Source organism: Cucurbita pepo, chromosome 8, assembly GCF_057944985.1.
Source record: "Cucurbita pepo subsp. pepo isolate OVF chromosome 8, ASM5794498v1, whole genome shotgun sequence".
NCBI lineage: Eukaryota > Viridiplantae > Streptophyta > Magnoliopsida > Cucurbitales > Cucurbitaceae > Cucurbita > Cucurbita pepo.
In genome coordinates, this window is record NC_141805.1 from 4,854,440 (window position 1) to 4,880,154 (window position 25,715).

The 25,715-nt window shown below is 37.4% G+C and overlaps 1 protein-coding gene across 1 annotated transcript; it reads left to right on the forward strand.

Annotated features, from left to right (window-relative positions):
- The first annotated feature begins 3,396 nt into the window (after positions 1–3,396).
- LOC111800651 (uncharacterized) lies at positions 3,397–6,425 on the forward strand. Its single transcript, XM_023684440.2, has 10 exons — positions 3,397–3,523; positions 3,686–3,935; positions 4,008–4,212; positions 4,321–4,411; positions 4,521–4,666; positions 4,747–4,990; positions 5,090–5,194; positions 5,269–5,451; positions 5,532–5,736; positions 5,816–6,425. The coding sequence occupies exons 2-10, from the start codon at positions 3,716–3,718 to the stop codon at positions 6,298–6,300; spliced, it is 1,884 nt and encodes a 627-aa protein (XP_023540208.1). The 5' UTR covers positions 3,397–3,523; positions 3,686–3,715; the 3' UTR covers positions 6,301–6,425.
- Positions 6,426–25,715: the final 19,290 nt, after the last annotated feature.

Here is a 25,715-nt window from a genome sequence, read left to right on the forward strand (position 1 = left end):
TGTGCTCAAATTCTTTGGATGAAACAAACTCTTTGTGATTTTGGATTAAAATTTGATAGTGTGCCTATATTTTGTGATAACATCAGTGCTATTAATCTAACCAAAAATCCGGTTCATCATTCTAGAACTAAACATATTGACATTAGACATCATTTTATTAGAGAGCATATACAAAATGGACATATTATTTTTGATTTTGTAAACTCTAAAATCCATTAGCATATATTTTTACCAAACGGTTAAATGAAGAAATTTTTTCTAAAAATAGGCTTGAGCTTGGTATTATTCGGTGTGATATATCTTGAATTTGAGTTTGGTATTGTTCGGTGTGATATATCTTGAATTTTATAATCTTATTTAAAGGCATGTTCTTAGGGGAGCATGTTTATTGTTTTTTTTTAATGATTATGAAGGGGGAGAAAATTAGGAAAAATATGCTCTAAGTTTGTTATTTTATAATTAATGAATCGTTGTTGTGTTGTTTCATAATTCATTGAAGCATTAATAGAAGGGGAGAATATGGATTTGAGTGAATTTCAAATTTATGATAATATATTAGAATGTCTGTCATGATGCATCAATATTATTATTTGGACTTAATTAATTAATTAATTAATTTGATGATAACAAACTTACCTTCGATTATTAACGATTCTCAGTATTTTGTCCACAGTGTAAGGTTAGGAATAACGATTTCAACGTCTTTTTTTGTTCACTCAAATTAGAGCTAAAACGAACACATTTTAGTGAAAACAAGATACCCGACTTGATGATGTGACGGCAAAATTGGCATCATAGACCAATCGTAATCAAAACAAGATACCCGACGTGATGATGTGGTGACAAAATTGACATCATAGACCATCGAGAAAATTGACATCATAGATTAATCAAAGTATGACATTTATAACTTTGGTGGAGCAAAGAGGGAAATTTTATTCATAAAAGTTTTTATTACTTTTAAATTAAAAAAAGTATTTAAATTATAAAATTATTTCGATTATATTTGTAAGACTTTTCATTTATTTTTAAATGGAGAGAAAATTATTTAAATTATGAAATTATTTCGATTATATTTGTAAAACTTTTCATTTATTTTTAAATGGAGAGAAAATTATTTAAATTATGTAATTATTTCGATTATATTTGTAAAACTTTTCATTTATTTTTAAATGGAGAGAAAATTATTTGAATTATGAAATTATTTCAATTAAATTTATAAAACTTTTCAATTACAGGTATTTTCATTAACATTTATATATTTATATTCATATATTTATATATTTATATATTTATATATAATAAAAATGAATTTAAAATGTTTTTAATATTTTATTTAAAATAATATATATAATTAAATAAATGAAACATGTGTCTATAATTTTTTACGATAAATTTTTAAAAATAAATAAATAAATATTTTTTTATCGTTGTTGTCGTTTGAGTTCATGTTTTAGTGATCTATATCAATTTCTATTTTTACAAGTGATTTGTATCAATTTCTATTTTTACAACTTGATCACTATTTAAACTATCACCTCTTTATATTTTTCAGAACAAAGAGCATAAAACACAATACACAACTTCCATATAGTTTCCTATCGATAACTTTTTTTTAAAAAACCTACATTGTTGCTCTCTCTAGACCTTCCAATTCCAATTCTATTTCTGGTTTATCTTATTGAGATGTTTATTGTATTGTGAGAAAATTGTAAATCTATTACTTCAAAGAGTTTTGGTGTGTTTCTATAAGATTTTAGACAATTGTACCGGTTTGATCCTAAGCCGTGGAAAGAATTGAGTTTGCTCTTGAACTCGTAAAAGGAAAGGATTGAGTTTGCTCTTAAACTCGTAAAAGGAGCGGTGTAGTGGTTGAGCTCTGATCCGAGGAAAGAGTCAAGAAAAGTTTATTGAAATTCCCAAGAGGCGCTTGGTGAGTGGAGTAGGTCGAGTTTGACCGAACCACTGTAAAACTACAGTTTCTAACCATTTTCTTATTTAAATTCTAAATTATTGTTAAGTTTTGTTGAGTAGACCCTCGTGGAGGCACCCAAATCATTCGGTGTAAAACCTTTGTTTTTTTCAATCTTTTTCAACGAATCTATAAGGAACGCTCAAGTTTGATGAATCTTACACATATGTACTCACTCGTTCCTTTACTTATTATTTTTTTTTCTAGGAGAATGACTCCATTGCTCGAGGTGAGGGGTGTGCTCGCTCGAGGTTAGAGGTGTGCGGGAGCTTTACAGCCATAAAGGATGTTACCTGGGGCGTTTAGCTTGTCATTATACTAGGGGTTGTCATATTTTTTTTTCTCTTCTCTTTATCATGGGTTCTGATCCTCTTCCCCTAGTTGTATTCAGTCACATACATTGCATACATGAGAAACTTTTACTATGAATTTTAAACCGCACGAAATTTCAGCAATTTTTCTGTTGATTTCTATTTTTGCTTATTTTGCGTTGTATGGTCAATGTCTTGATCCGAATTTTCGACCCTCCAGTATCTAGTTGTAACAAAATTTTATTTTTCTCTTGGTCTTATCTTTCACACTCAGTCTCCCAAATTTGCATTTTGAACTGAAAATTTTATTTTATATAATGTGAGTATATATATGTGTAAATTTTATAACAACTTTGCATTAGTTCACGTCACAATCTGTAATTTGAATAACGTCGAAATCATATCATGACAATGAGCACCTTTACACAAGGGTAGCCTAACAAATAAAGTCAATAAAATTATATAAGTCAACAAAATAAATTCCAAAACTAAAATTCATGTCTATGGTATTCAAGTATTTCATTTCCTTGGTTCCTTTCGTGCTATTTTGGGTTCGTCCTTCAATATTGTTTTTAGCCTACAAAAACAAAAATACTTTTTGTAGGTAGCCTTAATGGGTACTACTAGTAATTAACTTACCTTGAAAGATACTATTGTAATCTTGATTTGCTTCATTTAAATAGGAGGAAGAGCGGTTGCTACATGCATGTGTTACATTTAATTTCATTCACAATAGAAGTGAGAGTATGTTGATGAACTTCTAAATTCTTTATTATCCGAGTGGTCAAGTGTTCTATACATAAAAATGCAAGGAAAGATGGCTAAACCGAAGTTACGTTGATCCAAGAGCAGCAAAGCAAACAAAAGGGCGAAGACGTTTCAACCAATTAAACTATAAGCCCTTGTCGAACTCTACATGCAATTCGCTCACTTGGAGCTTTCCACACCCACACGTCCTAAAAACTAAATTTGCAACTTAATTATAAATAGATAAAAAAAAAAAAAAAGAAAAAAAAGAAGGGTGCAACAAATTTCACTAAAATTAGCATTGTGATCTGAATGGCTATTTTTTAACCGAGAAGGATAAAAAATAGGAATACCATAAAAACTTATTGTATAAATACTTCAAAAATTATATGCACACAAATCGGGTCTTCTCTACATCCCACTCTTATTCCTGGCAGAGAAGGATTGTTTTGTGTTCAATACTCCTTTTGTTGTCCCTCGGTAATTTTTGTAGGTAATTTTTCTAGCCATTTTCTCTTAGGTTATTTATAAGATTGATTGGTAGTGTTGTTCAAGGTATTTACCTTTAAGAATTTTGTATTCATTTAAGTGGCTTCACTAGCTATTAAGAAGACAATGTAATTAAAGTTTGTTTTGCTTGTTAATTCTATTTTAGAGTTGGGGTTCAGCCAAGGATCCATCCAAGATGACCAAGGTTCTCATTGTTTTAATGGGATTTTTTCTCATGTTTTTGTCGGAGACATTGGGAACAGGAGAACAGCTCAAATACAAAGATCCAACAAAACCATTAAATGTTCGAATCAAGGATCTACTTGGTCGGATGACTGTGGAGGAAAAAATAGGTCAAATGGTGCAAATTGAAAGGGTTAATGCTTCGGCTGATGTCATGAAAAACTATTTCATTGGTAAATATCTTACCCCTAATCTAATTCTCTCCTCACTCTCTTAAAGTACTAATACAATAATATTAAATGTAGGGAGTGTATTGAGTGGTGGAGGTAGTGCCCCATCGAAGAATGCCTCAGCTAAGGATTGGGTGGACATGGTGAATGAAATCCAAAAAGGAGCTTTGTCGAGTAGGCTAGGGATTCCAATGATATATGGAATTGATGCTGTTCATGGCCACAACAATGTCTATAATGCAACCATCTTCCCTCACAATGTTGGACTTGGAGCTACTAGGTTACATAAATATTCCCTCTCTATTTTTTATTTTTTATTTTTATTCAGCACTAATCATATACCTTATTCATTCATGTAAAAATGATTTTCCTTTGATTAAACAAACAGAGACCCTCAACTTGTGAAGAATATTGGGAGTGCTACTGCCCTTGAAATTAGAGCAACTGGCATTCCTTATGCTTTTGCGCCTTGTATAGCGGTAATTATCTCTGTGTTTCAATGGAGAAAGATCATCATAACATTTCTGTTACTATTTGTTGTTTATTATGTCATGTGATTTATTTTGGAGGTTTTTGTATTTCAATTAGGTTTGTAAAGATCCACGATGGGGTCGGTGTTATGAAAGCTATAGTGAAGACCCTAAGATTGTTCAAGAAATGACCGAGATCATACTAGGTTTACAAGGAGAGATTCCACCTAATTCTCGCAAGGGTGTTCCTTATGTCGGTGGGAAGTGAGTCTTCAAATATTAATCAGTTTCTTTAATCGTGTACGTGTTGAAAATAACCACTATTTTCATTTATTTATGAATAGAGACAAAGTGGTAGGATGTGCAAAACATTACGTTGGTGATGGTGGAACAACCAAGGGTATCAACGAGAACGACACAGTAATAGACAGACATAGCTTACTTAGCATTCACATGCCAGGTTACTATCACTCGATCATTAAGGGAATTGCAACCGTTATGGCTTCTTATTCAAGTTGGAATGGACAGAAAATGCATGCCCACAAAGAACTCCTTACTGACTTTCTCAAAAACACTCTCAATTTTAAGGTAATATGACTTCTTGATTCTACTTTGTGATTGTCACTTTGTTGCAGACATTTGATGATTTGATTTAAAGTGAGCTTAATATTGCTTCGGTCTTTTTAGGGCTTTGTGATCTCAGATTGGCAGGGTATTGATAGGATTACATCTCCACCACATGCTAATTATACATATTCCATCATAGCCAGCGTTACTGCTGGTGTTGACATGGTTAGTATTATGCTCGACACTTTAAAACGTATTTCAACAAATAATTATATGCTCATGTACACTTTTCAATACAGATAATGATACCGTACGACTACAAGGAGTTCATCGATAAAATTACCTACTTGGTAAAAAATAACATAATTCCTATGAGTCGAATTGACGATGCAGTTTGGAGAATTTTGAGAGTTAAATTTGTTATGGGTTTATTTGAGAACCCATTAGCTGACTACAGTTTGGTTAATGAGATTGGTAAAAAGGTAACTATATGGAATATGTCTTCAATATTATGAAATAAAATATAGAAATTATGTTTTAACTTATGTTTTTCTCACAATAGGAGCATAGAGAACTAGCTAGAGAAGCCGTAAGAAAATCACTAGTGTTATTAAAGAATGGGAAATCGACTTCAACACCATTGCTTCCTCTTCCAAAGAAGGCACAAAAAATACTTGTTGCTGGCACCCATGCAAACAACCTTGGATATCAATGTGGTGGTTGGACTATCGAATGGCAAGGAGCTAGTGGCAACAACCTTACTAGTGGTATGAAAATATTACAATATAAATTGTGAAGTTTTTCCTTATAAATTATTGGGATATTTATATCATCTCCTTTTGTTAGGCACAACTGTGCTTGATGCTATAAAAGAAACGGTTGGTCCTGAAACAGAAGTTGCCTTTGAGGAAAAACCAAATAAGGAGAGTCTTCAATCACATGAGTTTTCTTATGGCATTGTTGTAGTGGGAGAGTATCCATATGCAGAAACTAATGGTGATAGCTTGAATTTGACAATTCCCGACCCTGGTCCAAGCACCATCACAGATGTTTGTGGCGCTATGAAATGTGTAGTTATATTAATCTCAGGACGGCCTGTAGTAATCGAACCTTATATTTCTTCAATGGATGCACTTGTTGCTGCTTGGCTTCCAGGAACTGAAGGAAAAGGCATTACTGATGTATTGTTTGGAGATTATGGTTTTACTGGAAAACTTCCCCGAACGTGGTTCAAAACTGTTGATCAATTGCCAATGAACTTTGGAGATCCTCATTATGATCCTCTTTTCTCCTTTGGATATGGTCTTACTACAGAACCCATCAAAGCTTAATGGAATGACTGCGTCAACTTAACTATTTTACATATATAAGTACATGGCCTCCAATATTGTATACTCATATATATAAGTAGATAACCTCCAATTCGTTTTGCTCAATAAAAGTTCTCATTTTTTCTATATGCTTTCCATACAAAAAAGTGTAAAATGTACATATTTTAGTTTGTTCATTAAAGAGGGAATAGGGTTGAGTTACAAAAGAGGGAATAGGGTTGAGGTACAAAACATGGATATTTGATATGACAACTACAAACACATGTGGACAAGATAAACACCCTGGGTCTACATCTCTCTGTGACTACTGAGCTCCCGACCACCCCTCGTCTTGACTAGCAGCATCATACATCTGAAAAGGAAATTGTAGGTAACTTAACCAACTTGTAATGTAAGCATCTTTGACCTAGTTTTGCATCCTTGACCTAGCAAGAGAATAAGGACTTTACTAGGCTCTAGGTGAATGACTCTTACTATTCACAGATCTGAGTTTTTTGCTTAGCCTACGTAGTGGTAACTTGAGTTTGGGCACTACCTTGGTGTGTGCGTCTGTTCGTCATAAATGAGAGGTTAGATGACGAACTCTTTTCACAAGACCATGTGGTCATCCAAGGTTGGGGGAAGCAACACTCCCTATGTGTGCTAGCTATATTGATTACACGCATGATTCACACTTCGAAAACCCTTATTCTCCAACATCGTAAAGAATTTAATTATCTTCACGTCAGTCTTGTTCAAGTCGTAGTAAAACCATTGTTCAGACTTGGATTATATCTCAGTCCTTATCTCCCTTCTCAAATTCCTTAATAGGAATGGTTCAATCTAATTTAGAGAATGGACTAGTCTATTTCAATTGCTATCCAATTTTACTTTGTCGCTCAACGACCCACACATAAACTTGAATATTAAAGTCGAAACCCACTCTTCGGTCGTCATATTCAGAGTTTATTATAAGCTCATGAATATAAATATTTCTCCAAGAGCATTAAGATCCTCACCAAAGGGATCAACTATGTTCATAGAAGCATGTTCATAGAAGCAAACATGGGAAAGTCTTCTGTGATTGTTCCAAAAACTCTCTCTTGGGATCAAATAACCAGAAATACCCTCTGGAAAATAGAAGATGCAAGTCTTCCAACCAAATCATCGAACATGACGACGGCAGCGTTGAAATAAAATTCAGTGAAGAACCTTCGTCAGATTCGAAAGTAAAAGAATTCTTGAGTTTTGGACCGAGTACTTCTGGAGTTCCAAGCTCGATATATGATCATTTAAATGTAAAAGAGGTAAGTTATGATCGATATGGATACTCAATTTTTCTATAAGAGTTAGCTAAATGGCATTAGAGTTGATTTCCAAATAGACAAGGAATTGTTAAGAGCAGATTTTATGTCAGCTACCAACTCTTCAAAAATAAATGCCTTCTTTCAAATCTACAAAGAAGCTGAGCGAAATGAATTAAGGGCTAAGTGGTATTCTCATATGGAAGCCATAGAAGAAAATATACCATTCTTTAAAGAAAATATTTTGCAGATATACACCTTGACTTAGAGGAGCTGGAAGACTACCCGAAGAGGCGAGGTATATTCAAAACATCCTCCATTGGAAGAAGTTGAATTTGACAACTATTACAGAGAAAAGGTCAAAGTCAGTCCTATCAAAAATATTCCGGAAGGACTAGAAAAGGGTAATCCGACTCTAAAGGATATCAAGAATATCCAGCATCAAAACAATTATTCAAATAAAATTTTATCCACGATCTTTACTCAACTTGAGAGTATCGAGGGAAAAATCTCGAAGAAATCTGGTACTCAGCAAGAAAGCGCAAGCTGCTCTATACCAAAGATCGATGAGGGCAAATCTCGATATATTTATGAGGAGGGTTTCAAAAGAAGAGGCTGTAATAGCCAAGATAGAAGAAAAATTGGATAGGATTCTAAATCCTGGAGTAACACCTCAAGAATCATCTGTCAATGTCGTTAACAACTACGACGAAATCCAAGAACCCGAAGATGTGATTGTAAATGAGATAGAAGAACCTCTCTACAATCAAATTGAAAGGATCTCCAGAAGAAGCCAAAATAATACCAGTAATCAGAAAAACTGGTATCCTCAACTGTCTTTTCCGGATATTCAATTCAAAGAAAAGACACTACAAACTCAAGCCCACTACGATGGCCTAGCAATCTATGAGTGGAATATTGACGGACTATCTGACTACTTGATAATGAATGTTGTCAATGAGATGATGATGGCCGCAGGCGCATATAAATTACAGGGCCATAAATCCGACCATCAAATAGCTCAAGTCTTAGTAACTGGATTTACTCGGCAACTCAAAGACGGGTGGGACAAACATCTTGATGAAGAAACTCGTCAACAAATTTTGAACAATTACGTAGTTATGTTGGGAATAAACTTAAATGAGAGAGAAAAAAAAAAGTAGTTATTAATTTTGGTTTTAAAATTTAGTGGCCAAGTATTTTAGGAAAGCATGGTTTAAGGGTGAGAAAACTGGTATAGTTATGACCAATTTTAGCCTTACCAAAACTTATAAATAGGCGTAAAAAAAAGAGAAAAAGAACTCTTTCACAGGCTCGTGAGACTTATCTAAATGAGTTGGTTTTAGAGCGAGTGTCTATTTTCTACAAGTTGGTATCGGAGACGTATTCTTTCAACAAATTAGTATCAGAGCGAGCTTTTAATTCAACAAATTAGACCAACCACTCAAATCATCAAAGAAAAAGGTCCATCAACCAGGACTGAGGTACAACATGAAAGGGTAGAAGACGCTACCAACACTTTTATCTAGACCCTCATAGAATTCTTCGTAGGCAACCCCTGAAATATCAGGAGAGTTTCGCTAAAATACTCATGAACCTAAAGTGCCCAACTTTAGGTGATTTTAGGTGGTACAAAGACATGTATTTCCGCCAAGTTTTCATTAGGACAAACAGTTCATTGGAATTCTAGAAAGAAAATTTTGTCAATGGATTGCCAAAACACTTCTCAAGGAGGATCAAAAGGCGGTCTCAAGACAAAGTATAATGGAACAATTCCATGGCAGACTTTGTCATATGGATCCATAGCTTCCTTCATCATAGAAGGACTCAGACTTTGCAATGAGTCGAAGATTCAAAACAAGCTCAATTCCTCGATATCAAATAGAAAAGAACTTGGAAGATTTTGTGATCAATATGGATGCAAGGGAATAGAAGCCCCCTCGACCTCCAGAAGAAAGAATGTCAAAATGTATCCAAGATCATACAAATCGTACAGACCCAAAGAAAAGTATCGGAATAAACCCGTTCAGTCTCACAAGCCAACGTATTCAAAGGAAAGGTATACCCCCTACAAAATCCCATCGAGGAAAAAAAAAAAAGCAAACTTGCTTTAAATGTAGGGAAGAAGGACATTATGCCAATAAGTGTCCAATCAGAGGAAAGATCAATAAATTAGATATTGATCAAGATCGGAAATATCAGCTACTACACTTAGTTCTTGTTGAAATAAACTTAAAATTGCTAAATGTTAACTCTAGTAAATTTGTTAGGAAAGTTAATTTGAAAAGTCAGGTGAAAAGGCCCAGAGCCTTCGTAGGAATGATGGTAGGTTTATGGGTGTCTCTCGCTCATACATGTTATTAGACTGTTATTAGAGTTAGAAAACTTATAAATACCTAATCCTTTTATTGTAAAGTAATAGCAAAAGAGAGTAAGAGAGAAAAGAAATACATACCTAATCCTTTTATTGTAAAGTAATAGCAAAAGAGAGTAAGAGAGAAAAGAAATACAGAGCAATAGAAAATGTTTTTTTTTTTTTTTTAATAAAATCAGTGTTCTTTGTCCCCTTGTCTCTCCTCTCTCGACATCTCCTTCACAAGTACGCGAGTAGTATTTTTACAAAGTGGTATCGAAGCATTCTACTGTTAGTGTATGTGAGATTTACTTCACAGATTAGTGAGTTTTATTTTACCAAATTGGTATCAGAGCCGATGGCGAATGTGATGGGTCAAATGCCGCTACCGTGACTAACGAAGATGATCTACGATGGATCATCCAAATGAAAGCTCTTCTCGGTTCGCAAGATACATGGGAGGTGGTCGAAAAAGGTTTCAAAGAACCAAAGGATACCACAGGTTATACGACGGCACAAAACAAGGCATTAAAAGAATTGCGATTAGAGGATAAGACGACATTATACATGCTGTTTCGAGCCGTTGACGAGTCGGGCTTTGAGACGATTTCCAGGGCAACTACTTCAAAAGAAGCGTGGAACACTTTAGAAAAAGTGTTCAAAGGAACCGACCAAGTCAAGCAAGTGCGTCTCCAAACTCTTCGTGGCGAGTTGGAGAGCATGAAGATGAAGGAGTCAGAAAATGTATCTAAATACATTACGCGCGTACAGACTGTGGTAAACCAACTAAATCGAAACGGAGAAATGTTACCCGAGATGCAGGTTGTGGAGAAGATCTTGAGGTAATTAACCAACAACTTCGAGAATGTTGTATGCATGATAGAAGAGTCAAAGGACCTAGTGACGTTCACAGTCGACGAGCTCGCCGATTCTCTCGAGGCACATGAGCAACGTAAGAAGAAAAAGGAGGAAACACTCGATCAAGCACTTCAAACCAAGGCATCAATCAAAGATGAAAAGATACTCTACTCTCAAAATTTTCAAGGTAGAGGTTGTGGTCGTGGAAGTCACGAAAATGGTCCAGGTAGTCAAGGCAGCAGAAATGAAGGACATTATAAGGAGAAGAGACAGTCGAGCCAAGCAAATTGGCGTGGAAGAGAACGCAGTCAAGGATATTATTCCAACATTCAGTGCTATAAATGTCAAAACTATGGTCACTATGCGAATGATTGTAACTCCGACAAATGTTATGGCAGAGTGGGGCATGTTGCAAAAGATTGCCGAGCCAAAAAAAGGGTGGAAGCGTCAAAGGTCACAAGTACCTATTCAAAGAGATGCAAAAGATTGAAGATAGTCATGTGTCATTTGGAGATGCGTTAAAGGTAGAGGTCAAAGGTCGAGGTACGATACATTTCTTGCAAAAGGATGGTGTAATGGGGTCAATCAAGATGTTTATTACGTACCAGACCTCAAGACAACCATACTGAGTATGGGGCAACTCACAGAGAAAGGTTACTCGATATTCTTAAAGGATCGCCTGCTACACCTGAAGGATAAGCAAGGGCTTTTGGTTGCTCGAGCCGAGATAGGAAGAAATCGGATGTACAAACTAAATTTAAGAAGCATACGAGAAAAGTGTTTGCGAGTCGACGTAGAAGAAAAGACATCACTGTGGCATCTCTGCTTTGGTCACCTACATCATGGCGGCCTAAAGGAGTTAGCGAAGAAGATGTAGAAAATAAAACCCGCTCTGATACCAATTTGTTGAAATAAAAGCTCGCTCTGATATTAATTTGTTAGAATAACACTCACGAAACTGTGAAGGAGATGTCGAGAGGGGAGAGACAAGGAGACAGAATTCTGAAAAGCCTTTTTCTATTGGGCTGTACTTTTTGTTCTCTACACTTTTGCTCTTTCTTTGCTCTTTTGCTCTGCTTTTACAATGAGAAAACAAACTAATTGATAGGTTTTCTAAAAGCTAAAAATGGCTATCCCATATGCATCATTTTCTAACCCACCATTCTTGAAATAGTTATTGGCCTCTCAATTTTCCGCTTTTTGTTTCAAGGACTGAGTTTCAAAGCTTACTAAAATTAACTAAAAATAAAACTACCCTTCTCATTTAAGTTTATTCCCAACAAAACTTCCCCATAAACTTAAATGCTCCTGTCATCTATCATACCAATCATCTTCTTGTATTTGTCGAAAAGTATTTTCGGTAGCGGTTTTGTAAAGATGTTTGCAACTTGATCCTGACTTGCCACATGCAACAATTCCACATTTCCTTCCTTCACATGATCTCGGATAAAATGAAATCAAACGTCAATGTGTTTGCTTCTTTCATGGTTCACTGAGTTCTTGGCCAACTCAATTGCTGATTTATTGTCAACTTGTATTACGGTTGCACCTCGTTGCTTTAGCTCCATCTTACTCAACAAATTTTTAAGCCATATCGCGTGACACACACACCAAGATGCTGCTACATACTCAGCTTCACACGTCGAGAGTGTCATGATCGGTTGTTTCTTTGAAAGCCAAGTAAATGTTGTGTTGTCCATGAAGAATACATAACCCGATGTACTTTTCCGATCGTCTATGTCTCTGCACTAATCACTGTCAAAGTAACCGACTAACTTGTAATCTTCTGTTTTTGAGTAGAATAGCCCAAGTGACACCGTTCCTTGGATGTATCATAGGACTCGCTTCAACACCTTCCAATATGAATAGATTGGCTCCTCCATGAACTGACTTATTATGCCGATACTTAATGAAAGATCTGGCCTTGTGCATGTAAGATAGCGAAGGCTTCCCACCAGGCTCCGGTACCTATTTGCATCTACTCATTCTCCTTCATCATACTTTGAGAGTTTTGTACCTGGTTCCATTGGTGTTGATACCGGGTTGCAATTTTCCATTTTGTACTTCTTCAAAATCTCCTTTGCATATTTCTCCTGTGATATAAAAATGCCTATCTCCCTTTGTTTAACCTCCAAATCGAGGAAAAACTTCAATAAGCCAAGTCTGTCATCTCAAATTCTCGTGTCATTGTGCTTTTGAACTCTTCTATCATTTCATCATTGTTGCCTGAGAAGATGAGGTCATCGACATAATGAGCAACAAGTATCACATTACCTCCACTATTCTTTGTGTAAAGTGAATGTTCGTGGGAACATTGCTTGTACCTGTTCTCCTTGAAGTATGCATCGATGCCAGTATGTTGAGGATTATTGGGGATGAGTCCCACATTGGTTAATTTAGTGGAAGATCATGGGTTTATAAGTGAGGAATACCATCTCTATTAGTATGAGGCCTTTTGAGGAAACCCAAAGCAAAGCGATGAGAGCTTATGCTCAAAGTGGACAATATCATACCATTGTGGAGAGTCGTGATTTCTAACATGGTATCAGAGCCATGCCCTAAACTTAGCCATGTCGATATAAAATCCTCAAATGTCGAACAAAGAATTGTGGGCCTCGAAGGTGTAGTCAAAAGTGACTAAAGTGTCGAACAAAGGGTGTACTTTGTTCGAGGGCTCCAGAGAAAGGAGTCGAGCCTCGATTAAGGGGAGGCTATTCGAGAGCTTCATAAGCCTCAGGGGAGTGAGGAAGGATTGTTGAGGATTATTGGGAGTGAGTCCCACATTGATTAATTTAGTGGAAGATCATGGGTTTATAAGTGAGGAATACCATCTCCATTGGTATGAGGTCTTTTGGGGAAGCCCAAAGCAAAGCCATGAGAGCTTATGCTCAAAGTGGACAATATCATACCATTGTGGAGAGTCGTGATTTCTAATAGAGTATTCCATGCTCGCGGTGCTTGTTTCAACCCGTAAAGCGTCTTCTTCAATTTTAGTACCTTCTTCTCTTCTCCAATTTTCATGTACCAGGGAGGCATTCTAGTGACAGGAGCAAACACTTCGTCATAGTACACAATTCAAGAATGCTGAAAAATTGGCCATTTGAATTGAACGGATTGTCTCCATTCTAGTGACAGGAGCAAACACTTCGTCATAGTACAACACTTCGTCATAGTACACAATTCAAGAATGCTGAAAAATTGGCCATTTGAATTGAACGGATTGTCTCCATTCTAGTGACAGGAGCAAACACTTCGTCATAGTACACAATTCAAGAATGCTGACTTGACATCCATTTGAAAAATTGGCCATTTGAATTGAACGGATTGTCTCCATTCTAGTGACAGGAGCAAACACTTCGTCATAGTCGATTCCCGCCTTTTGCTTGTATCCCTTCGCAACAAGTCGCACCTTGTACTGCTCAATCTTGCCTTCAACATTCATCTTTTTCTTGAATACCCACTTCACACCTATGGGCTGACTTCCTTCCGGTAATTCTGTCACTTTCCATGTGTTGTTGAGATGAATCGCTTTAATCTCCTCATCCATGGTAGTTTGCCACTTCGTGTCTCGCACCGCCTCTTCAAAGCTGATATTTTCAGCATCGGCCAGAAGACATACAAGGTGTACCTCATTTGTTGAGTCATACAAATCTCGCAAACTTCGCATTTTGGGTTGTTGTGGTTCATCTTCATCATCGGAAGTTTCTGAGTCTGTTGGTGCACTTGTTGGTGCAGCGACTGATGATTCTCCAACTTCGATATTGACTTCCGTCGAATTGTTCCAGTCTCATTCGCTTGCTTCATTAACTCTCACATCGTGACTCACTATCACCATCTTGCTAATCGGGTCAAGTAGTTTGTATCCTTTTATCTTCTCATCATATCCAAAAAAGATATACCTTTTGCTTTTGTCTTCGAGCTTCGTTCTTCGTTGATCCGGTACGTGAGCATAAGCCACACTACCGAACACTTTGAGATGAGAGATTGTAGGATTTTGTTCGCTCCAAGCCTCTTGTGGTGTTTGATCATCTAACTTCGCATGTGGACATCGATTCTGTACGTAGATGGTGCATTGCACGGCTTCTGCCCAAAATTCCTTCGACATCCTTTTTCCCTTGAGCATTGAGCGAACCATGTTGAGAATGGTCCGATTCTTTCTCTTGGCCACACCATTTTGTTGAGGGGTGTACGATGCGATTAGAAACTGCCTTATGCCTTGGTCCTTGTAGTACTCCATGAAAGCCGTCGAAGTATACTCGCCACCTCTATCGGATTGTACAGCTTTGATGTGTTTACCACTTTCCTTCTCCACCATTACTTTGAACTTTTTGAACACCTTGAATGCCTCGAATTTTCCTTTTAGAATGTAAGCCCAAGTTTTTCGTGAGTAATCATCGATAAAGGAAATGAAATACTCTTTCCACTGAAGGACTCTGGGGTAATTGGTTCACACATATATATGTATGGATCAATTCGAGAGGTTGTTTAGCCCAAAATTCAGCCTTTTTTGAATTGAGGTTCTCGCATGCTTGCTGAGCACGCATTCTTCACAAAATTTTCCTTGAAAGTCCATGTTTGGTAGCCCATGTACCATATTCCTCTTCGCTAACTCCTTTAGGACGCCATGATGTAGGTGACCAAAACGGAGATGTCACAGTGATGCCTTGTTTTCTACGTTGACTCGCGAACACTTTTCTCGTATGCTTCTTTCAATTTGTACATCCAATTTCTTCCTATCTCGACTCGAGCAACCAAATGCCCTTGCTTATCCTTCAGGTGTAGCAGGCGGTCCTTTAAGAATATCGAGTAACCTTTCTCTATGAGTTGCCCCATACTTAATATGTTGGTCTTGAGGTCTGGTACGTAGTAAACATCTTGGATTGGCCCCATTACACCATCCTTTTGCAAGAAATGTATCGTACCTCGGCCTTTGACCTCCACCTTTGACGCATCTCCAAATGACACGTGACCATCTTCAATCTTTTGCATCTCTTTGAATAGGTACTCGTGACCGCACATATGGTTGCTTGCCCCTGAGTTGAGGTACCACAGAGTGTCATTGTTGATGTTCTCTTCATCTTGAGCCATCAAGAGAAGACCTTCATTTGTTACGTCTTCCAAGGCTAAGTTAGTTGCTCCTTCCACCCTTTTTCTGTCTCGACAAGCTTTTGCAACGTGTCCCATTCTGCCACAATTGTAACATTTTTTGGAGTTACAATTATTTGCATAGTGGCCATATTTTTGACATTTGTAACACTGGATGTTGGAATTATATCCTTGACCGCATCCTTGATTGCGTCCTCTTCCATGCCAATTTGCTTGGCTCGACTATCTCTTCTCCGTATAATTTTCTTCATAACTGTTGCCTTGACCACCTCGACCATTTCCGCGGCTTCCTCGACCTCTACCTTGAATATTTTGAGTGTAGAGTACCTTTTCATTCTTTATTGATGCCTTAGTCTGAAGCGCTTGATCGAGTGTCTCCTCCTCCTTTTTCTTATGTTGCTCGTGTGCCTCGAGAGAGCCAACGAGCTCATCGACCGTGAACTTTGCTAGGTCCTTTGACTCTTCTATCGCACATACAACATTCTCGAAGTTGTCGGTTAACGACCTCAAGACCTTCTCCACAACCCGTGTCTCGGGTAACATTTCTCCGTTTCGATTTAGTTGATTTGCCACGGTCTACACGAGCGTAATATAGTCAGATACATTTTCTGACTCCTTCATCTTCATGCTCTCCAACTCGCCACGCAAAGTCTGGAGGCACACTTGCTTGACTAAGTCGGTTCCTTTGAACACCTTTTCTAAAGTGTCCCACGCTTCTTTTGAAGTAGTTGTCCTAGCAATCTTCTCAAAGCCCGACTCGTCAACAGCCCGAAACAGCATATATAATGTTGCCTTATCCTTTGATCTCAATTCTTTTAGTACCTTGTTTTGCGCCGCTGTATAACCCGTGGTATCCTTTGGTTCTTCGAAACCTTATTCAACCACCTCCCATGCGTCTTGAGAACCGAGAAGAGCTTTCATTTGGATGCTCAATCGTAGTTTGTCTTCGTTAATTATGGTAGCGGCATTTGTCCCATCATATTCGCCATCGGCTTTGATACCAATTTTTAGAAAATAAAACTCGCTCTGATACCAGTTTGTTGAAATAAAAGCTCACTCTAATATTAATTTGTTAGAATAGCACTCACGAAATTGTGAAGAAGATGTCGAGAGGGGAGAGACAAGGAGACAAAGAATTCTGAAAAACCTTTTTATATTGCTCTGTAATTTTTGTTCTTTACACTTTTGCTCTTTGCTCTGCTTTTTACAATGGGAAAACAAACTAATTTATAGGTTTTCTTAAAGGCTAAAAATGGCTATCCCATATGCCATCATTTTCTAACCCACTCTTCCTCAAATAGTTATTGGCCTTTCAATTTTCCTTTTGGCTTTTTGTTTCAAGGACTGAGTTTCAAAGCATACTAAAATTAATGAAAAATAAAACTATCATTTTCATTTAAGTTTATTCCCACCAAAAGAATATGGTGCATGGGCTACCCAACATGGACTTTGAAGGAAAATTTTGTGAAGAATGCGTGCTCAGCAAGCATGCGAGAACCTCAATTAAAAAGATGGCTGAATTTTGGGCTAAACAACCTTTCAAGTTGATCCATACAGATATATGTGGACCTCGAGTCTTTCAATGAAAAGAGGTATTTCATTTCGTTTATCGATGATTACTCACAAAAAACTTGGGCATACTTTCTGAAAAAAAAATCCAAGGCATTCGAGGTGTTCAAAACGTTCAAAGTGATGGTGGAGAAGGCAACTAGTAGACACATCAAAGCTGTACGATCCGATAGAGGTGGCGAGTATACTTTGACAACGTTCATGGAGTATTGAGAGGAGCAAGGCATAAGGCGATTTCTAACCGCACCGTACACCCCTCAACAAAATGGTGTGGTCGAGAAAGAACAGAACCATTCTTGACATGGTTCGATCAATGCTTAAGAGCAAAAGGATGTTAGGATTGCACAACAACGCACACGCTCGATCTAGATGAACACAAAGAACAGGATAGAGAAAATTGCAAGGAGAACTCTGGCTAAAAGGATTTTTTTTTTTTTTTATTGATGACTTCAGGTATGTACAACAAGAAAGAGTACAGAGAATAGAAAGTACATTTTCAAAGCTCTATCGGACGAGATATATATATGGTTTAGTTTACTATATATAGCTTTACCAGATTTAGCCATCTACTATATATAGCTATTTACCATATATAGCTTTACCGGATATAGCTTTACCATATATAACTTTACTATATACAGCTTTACCAAATATAGCTTTACCGGATATAACCGTTGACCAAGCTATAAATAAGGAGCAGGCTCCATAACCTAACAATTTTCCCACTTGGAGATTGATCCAGTCAACCAAGAATTTCATTCTCAAACGATCACTGCACCATACCAATTAAGGCTTTGCATAACCTTAATTTTCCAACATCAACACATTTTGTCAACATGTCTGCTGGATTCTTTGCGCCCTCTATGTTCTCCAAACACATATCGCCTTCTTCCACATACCTGCGAGTGAAGTGGTATCGTCTTCTAATGTGTTTTGTCCTTGAATGATAGACTGAGTTTTTCACCAACTGTATGGCACTCTGACTATCTGTATAAAGGATCTTCTTGCACTGCTTCCTACCTAATTCTTCTAGATAGTCTGTCATCCATATCATCTCCTTTCTAGCTTCAGCTATTGCCACGTACTCTGCTTCAGTAGATGAAAGAGCAACGCATTTCTGAAGCTTGGACATCCAACTCACTGCTGTTCCATCTATAGTGTAGATATATCCAGATGTTCTCTTGCTAGAGTCTACATCTCCACTCAGATCAGCATCCACAAAACCTTGCAAAACTACTTTGCATTGCCATACAAAGTGAAGTATTGGATGCACCTCTCAGATATCTTAGAAGCCACTTCACAGCTTCCCAATGTTCTTTCCCTGGATTTGCCATGTACTTGCTAACAACTCCTACTGCATGTGTTATGTCAGGTCTAGTGCAGACCATAGCATACATCAAACTACCAACTGCAGAAGCGTACGAAACTGATGCCATGTGCTCACGTTCCTCAACTGTCTTGGGAGATTGCCCCTTGGACAGTTTAATATGATTTTCTAAGGGGGTAGTCCTGGGTTTAGCATCATTCATCTTGAATTTGGACAACACCTTCTCAATGTACTGCTCTTGGGATAGATTTGATGTGCCAGCAGATCTATCTCGAGAAATCCTCATCCCAAGAATCTGCTTCGCTGCGCCCAAATCTTTCATCTCAAATAGTGAAGACAAGCTTGCCTTCAAGTGGTTTATCTCCCTTTTGATCCAGCAATTAGTATATCATCCACATACAGGAGTAGAAACACATAAGAATCAGTGTATTCTTTAAGGTAGCAATACTGATCCTTTTCACTCCTGTGGAAACCACTCTTGCACATGAAGGAGTCAAACTTCTTGTACCATTGTCTCGGTGCTTGTTTCAGTCCATACAAGCTCTTCTTGAGCTTACACACCATGTGCTCCTTGCCTGGAGCTACAAACCCTTCTGGTTGTTGCATATAGATCTCCTCATCTAAATCTCCATGTAAAAACGCCGTTTTTACATCCATTTGCTCAAGGTGCAAATTCTCCGATGCAACAATACTCAGCAGAATTCAGATAGTAGTTAATTTCACAACTGGAGAAAAGATCTCAGTATAATCAATGCCTTTTCTTTGTGAATATTCTTTAACTACTAACCGAGCCTTAAACCTCCTTCTGCCATCTGGTTCAACCTTGATTTTGAACACCCATTTGTTCAACAGAGCTATCTTTCCTTTAGGCAACTCAGTCAGCACCCACGTATTATTCCTTTCAAGTGAGCTCATCTCATCATCCATGGCTTGCTCCCACTTGGTTGAATCTTCCACTTGTAGGGCCTCTTCAAAGGACTCTGGTTCTCATTCGTCAGTCAGCAACAGATAATATAATGAGGTTGAATATCTATTTGGTGCTTTGATAGTTCTGGATGATCTCCTCAACACCTGCTCAAGTGCAACTTGCTCCACGTCTGGTTTTTCAGCAATAGGATCAGGAGTTTCTTGAGCTTCTGTTGTACCATCACTGCGTGAATTTTCTTGCCACTCAAGTTCAACTCGCACTTGCTTCGTAGTCTCAGAGTTTATCTTCTCTTTGTCCTTGTACATGACATTTTCATCAAAGATCACATCACAGTGTCTTAGGATTTTCATATTTTTCTCATCCCAAAACCTGTACCCGAACATGTCAGAGCCATAGCATATGAAGTAGCATTTCACAGCCTTAGCATCAAGCTTATCTCTCTTCTCTGGATCAACATGAACATACGCAATACAACCAAAGGTTCTCAAGTGAGAGTACTTGAGTTCTTTTCCTGTCCATACTTCTTCGGGAAATTTGAACTTCAAGGGTACTGATGGCCCTCTATTAATCAAATATGCTGCTGTGTTCACAGCATCAGCCCAGAATGTCTTTGGCCGTCCAGAATGAATCCTCATGCTTCTTGCTCGCTCATTCAATGTTCTGTTCATCCTTTATGCAATACCATTTTGTCTTGCCTTACCGGGAATTGTTCTTATTAATCTAATTCCCTCAGCTACACAAAATGTTATAAACTCTGATTTGTTGTACTCTCCTCCATTGTCAGACCTCAGGCATTTGATCTTCAAGCCGGACTGATTTTCAACTTCAGCTTTCCACTTCTTGAAGGTGGTAAACACATCTGACTTGTGTTTCAGAAAGTAAACCCATACCTTCCTGTTGAAGTCATCGATGAAGGTGACGTAGTACCTTGATCCACCAAGTGATGAAACTGGAGATGGTCCCCAGACGTCTGTATGGACCATTTCCAATCGCACTTTCTTCGGTTCTCTGGCAGCCTTTGTGAAACTAACTCGTTTCTGTTTGCCCATAACGCAGCTCTCACAAAGACCCATATCAACAGATTTTAAGCCTTCTAAAGCTTCTTTCGCAGTCAGCATCTTCATTCCTTTTATGCTCATATGTCCAAGTCTATTGTGCCATAGACTTTAATTGGAAGCACTCTCAGCAGCCGCAGTCATGTTTATACACTCTACAGTAGTGTATAAGGTTCCGGATTTTGAGCCACGTGCAACAACCATGGCGCCCTTCACAATCTTCGAGGAACTCTTTCCAAACTCTGCTGCATAGCCTGTGCTATCCAACTGACCAATAGAGATCAGGTTCTTCTTGAGACCAGGAATGTATCTGACATCTTGTAATGTCCACTAATTTCCTGCTGGAGTTTGTATGGAGACATCTCCCTTTCCTTCAATCTCCAAGGTTTTGTTGTCGACAAGATACACCTTCCCAAAATTTGAAATGTCGAAACAATTCCTTACTTGGAGACGAATGGAACGATGTACCTGAATCCAAAATCCAGGATTCAGCTAGGCTGTCCACACTAAGGATTAAAACGTCCTCAGCATCTTCTATTGTATATATAGAATCATCATCATCTTCAGATTTATGATTCTGCTTCTTCTTCAGTTTTGTATAATCTGTCCGAAAGTGTCCTTTTCCCCCACAGCTCCAACACGTTACGTTGGATTTGTTTGGAGATTTTTCCCGATTCTTTGATTTTGAACGCCCATGTTTGTTTGAGCTCTTTGATTTGCTTCTTCCCCTTCGATCAACACTGAGAGCATTGCCTGATGAATCTCCAGTTTCCCGTTTGCGAATACTTTCACTGAGAACTACATCTCGAATTTCATCAAACTTCAGTTTATCAGATCCTTGGGAATTGCTGATTGTGGCAACAACAGTATCCCATGACTCGGGTAAAGATGACATCAAAATCAACGCTTTAATTTCATCTTCGAAATTAATTTCCACCAAACCCAGTTGACTTATGATCATATTGAATTCATTTGTATGATCAGCAACACGTCCACCTTCAGACATCTGTAGATTGAACAATCTACGCATCAAATACACCTTGTTCATAGCCGACAGTTTTTCATACATATTTGACAGCGCCTTCATCAGATCTGACGTTGTCTTCTCCTTGATGATGTTAAACGCCACATTTCTGGATAGCGTCAACCGGATCATCCCTAAGGCTTATCGATCCTTGAGCTTCCACTGTTCCGTGGTCATGGTATCCGGCTTCACCCCCAACAGATGTTCGTGAAAATCTTTCTAGTACAGATAATTTCAATCTGCATCTTCCAGAAACCGAAATCGGATCCATCGAACTTCTCAATTCCAATCTTTGAACTTTCCATCTTCACAGATCGCGGTGAATTTCGCCTAGCTCTGATACCAGTTGTTGGGATCGATACCAGTTGTTAGCTCTGATACAGTTGTTAGGATCGATACCAGTCGTTAGCTCTGATACCAGTTGTTAGGATCGCACAACAACGCACACGCTCGATCTAGATGAACACAAAGAACAGGATAGAGAAAATTGCAAGGAGAACTCTGGCTAAAAGATTTTTTTTTTTATTGATGACTTCAGGTATGTACAACAAGAGAGAGTATAGAGAATAGAAAGTACATTTTCAAAGCTCTACCGGACGAGATATATATATGGTTTAGTTTACTATATATAGCTTTACCAGATTTAGCCATCTACTATATATAGCTATTTACCATATATAGCTTTACCATATATAGCTTTACTATATATAGCTTTACCAAATATAGCTTTACCGGATATAACCGTTGACCAAGCTATAAATAAGGAGCATGCTCCATAACCTAACAAAGGTTGCCAAAGGAATTTTGTGCAGAAGCCGTGTAATGCGTCATCTACGTACAAAATTGATGTCCACATGCGAAGTTAGATGATCAAACACCACAAGAGTCTTGGAGCGGACAAAAGCCTACAATCTCTCATCTCAAAGTGTTCGGTAGTGTGGCTTATGCTCACGTACCAGATCAATGAAGAACGAAGCTCGAAGACAAAAGCAAAAGGTATATTTTTATTGGATATGTTGAGTAGACAAAAGGATACAAACTACTTGACCCGATAAGCAAGATGGTTCTAGTGAGTCGCGATGTACGAGTAAATGAAGCAAACAAATGAGACTAGAACAATTTGACGGAAGTCAATATCAAAGTTGGAGAATCATCAGTCGTTGCACCAACAAGTGCACCAACAGACTTAGAAATTTTCGATGATGAAGATGAACCACGACAACCCAAAATTCGAAGTTTGCAAGACTTGTATGACTCAACAAATGAGGTACACCTTGTATGTCTTTTGGAAGATGCTGAAAGTATCAACTTTGAAGAGGCAGTGCGATGTTGAGATATGATTCAAAGTAGTTGAGATATGATTCAAAGTATTGAAAATTGAGATATGATTTAAAGCAGTTAGATATGATTTAAAGTATTCAAACTACCACGATTTCAGGAGATTTTAGGAGATTGTTAGTAGATTTGAATTTATCTAGATTTCCATAATTTATTATTTCTATATTTCATGTATAAGCATATAAATATTGGAATTCTGTAAGTCTTTATGTAATAGAGTGAGAAATCAATAATAAAGCACCGCAGCTTTCATCTATTTCATTTTTTCATATCTCTTTCACTAGCCCTTTCCCCAACAAATTTGGTATTAGAGCCAAGTTATTGCCAACACAAGAGTGAGTGATTATTTTTACTACTCACAAAACGAAAATAGCAGTAGCTAGTTTTTCTTTCTTTGCACCGCTGTTACCAATTTTTAATGGTGAGAAATATGAGTGGTGGAGCATTAAGATGAAGATCTTACTCTGATCGCAGGAGCTAGGGACTTGGTGGAGCACGGGTTCATTGGTGTATTAGAACCCACAATAGAAGAAAAGGAGAGACTAAGAGAAACCAAGAAAAATGATGTCAATGCTCTGTTCATTATTCAAGCAATTCACGAGACTATTTTTTCACGAATTGCAGCAGCAACCACATCAAAGAAAGCATGGTCAATTCTACAGAAGGAGATTTAGGGAGATTCAAAAGTCATAACAGTGAAATTGAAATCTCTAAGATGTGATTTTGAAACTCTGCTCATGACGAATGGCGAATCAATTGCTGACTTTTTGTCAAGAGCAATGGCAATAGTCAGTCAGATGCATACCTATGATGAGAAAATTTCAAAGGAAACAATTGTTGTAAAGGTGTTGAGAAGTTTAACTCCAAAGTTTAACCATGTGGTGGTTGCCATAGAAGAAGCTAAAGATCTATCAATACTTTCCGTTGATGAACTGATGGGCTCGCTTTAGGCTCATGAGGCAAGAATCAATAGATCATCATAAAAGAATGAAGAAAAGGCACTACAAGTGAAGGAGATAGCCAACAATGAAGACAACGAAACAGAAAATATTCATTTAGTAGGTAGAAGTCGTGGAAGAGGAGGATTTCGCAGCTTCCATGGTGGTCGCGGTAGCAGGGGTAGATGGAGAAATGATTGACAAAGACAATTCAATGAACAAAGAAATGTCATACAATGTTACCATTGCAGAAGGTATGGGCACAAAATCTGATTGTTGGTATAAAAATCAACGAATGAATTTTGTAGCAGAGAATGAAGAAGAAGAAGAAAAGCTGTTTATGGTGTGCATGGATAATAATCCTAAAAAAGGTGACTTATGGTTTATTGATAGCTGATGCTCGAACTATATTACAGGCACCATATCCTTATTCAAAGAGTTTGATGAGACACAAAAAATGAAGGTGCAACTTGGAAATATAAAAGAGATGCAAGTAAAGAACAAGAGCAGCAAAAGATTATAGTTGAAGTTTCCCCAAATGAAGAGACAAGGGTCAACTCCAGTGCATCTCCCCGTACATCCACTGCAACACAAAATGTGTCAAATTCGTCATCTTCAGCATCACTGACAGCAATTCTTCTCTTGAAGAACTTTCGGATGAGACACCTCCAAGGAAGTATAAATCTTTAGTTGACATATATGCATCATGTCAATTTGCTCTTACTGTTTCAGACCCTATGAATTATGAAGAAGCAACTGAAAAAGAAGACTGGAAGAAAGCCATGGCAGTAGAGATGCAGTCCGTTAAGAAAAATGGAACATGGGATATGGTTGATGATGGTGTTAATATAACACATGCGGAAGCAATTTGGATCTTAGGCACTTTTAGAACATCAATTATAGTAAATAACTAGCATGTTCATAAGTATTAAAACTTAATGAGTTTGAATACTAACCTTTTGTAGTTCAAACTTCTTTTTGCTCACGAACCGGTTTCGAACCACCACTAGTGTCTTCTCCACTATCCTCCGGCCTTAGAACGGGATTGTGGAATCCGGTGAGTGACTAAACTTGGGAGGGATTTTGTATATATGAAGAGAGTGTTTGTGAGAGGTTTTTCTCAAGGTTTTTCACCAAGAAGAAGAAGACCTTCCATGTACCATGATCACTCTATTTAAAGAGTCATGTTTGCATGTTCATGCAAATTTGAGATCACCAAATTTTGGCACTTAAAATTCCACTCAAATGTTAGGGATTATGTGGCAAGCATGTATGTTTGAGTTAACCAAATTTTGACACTCAAAATTCCACTCAAACTTGTGGGGTTTATTTGGCAAACATGCAAGTTTGGTTAAACCAAATTTTGACACCTCAAAATTCCACTAACATGGATTTTTTCATGAGATGAAGTCAACATTTTGACTTTCTTCATTTTAATTCAACAATTAATTTGAATAATGAATTTCAAATTAAAGTAACATTAAATGATTAACTAAACTATTTAATTAATATTTAATATTAATTCAAATGCCAATCCCAATCAATTCCGACACATAATTGATTAAGATATTTAAATCTTATTTAAATATCTCAGATTCTCTTCTTTTGTTTAATTCGTAAATAAAATAAAAATGCG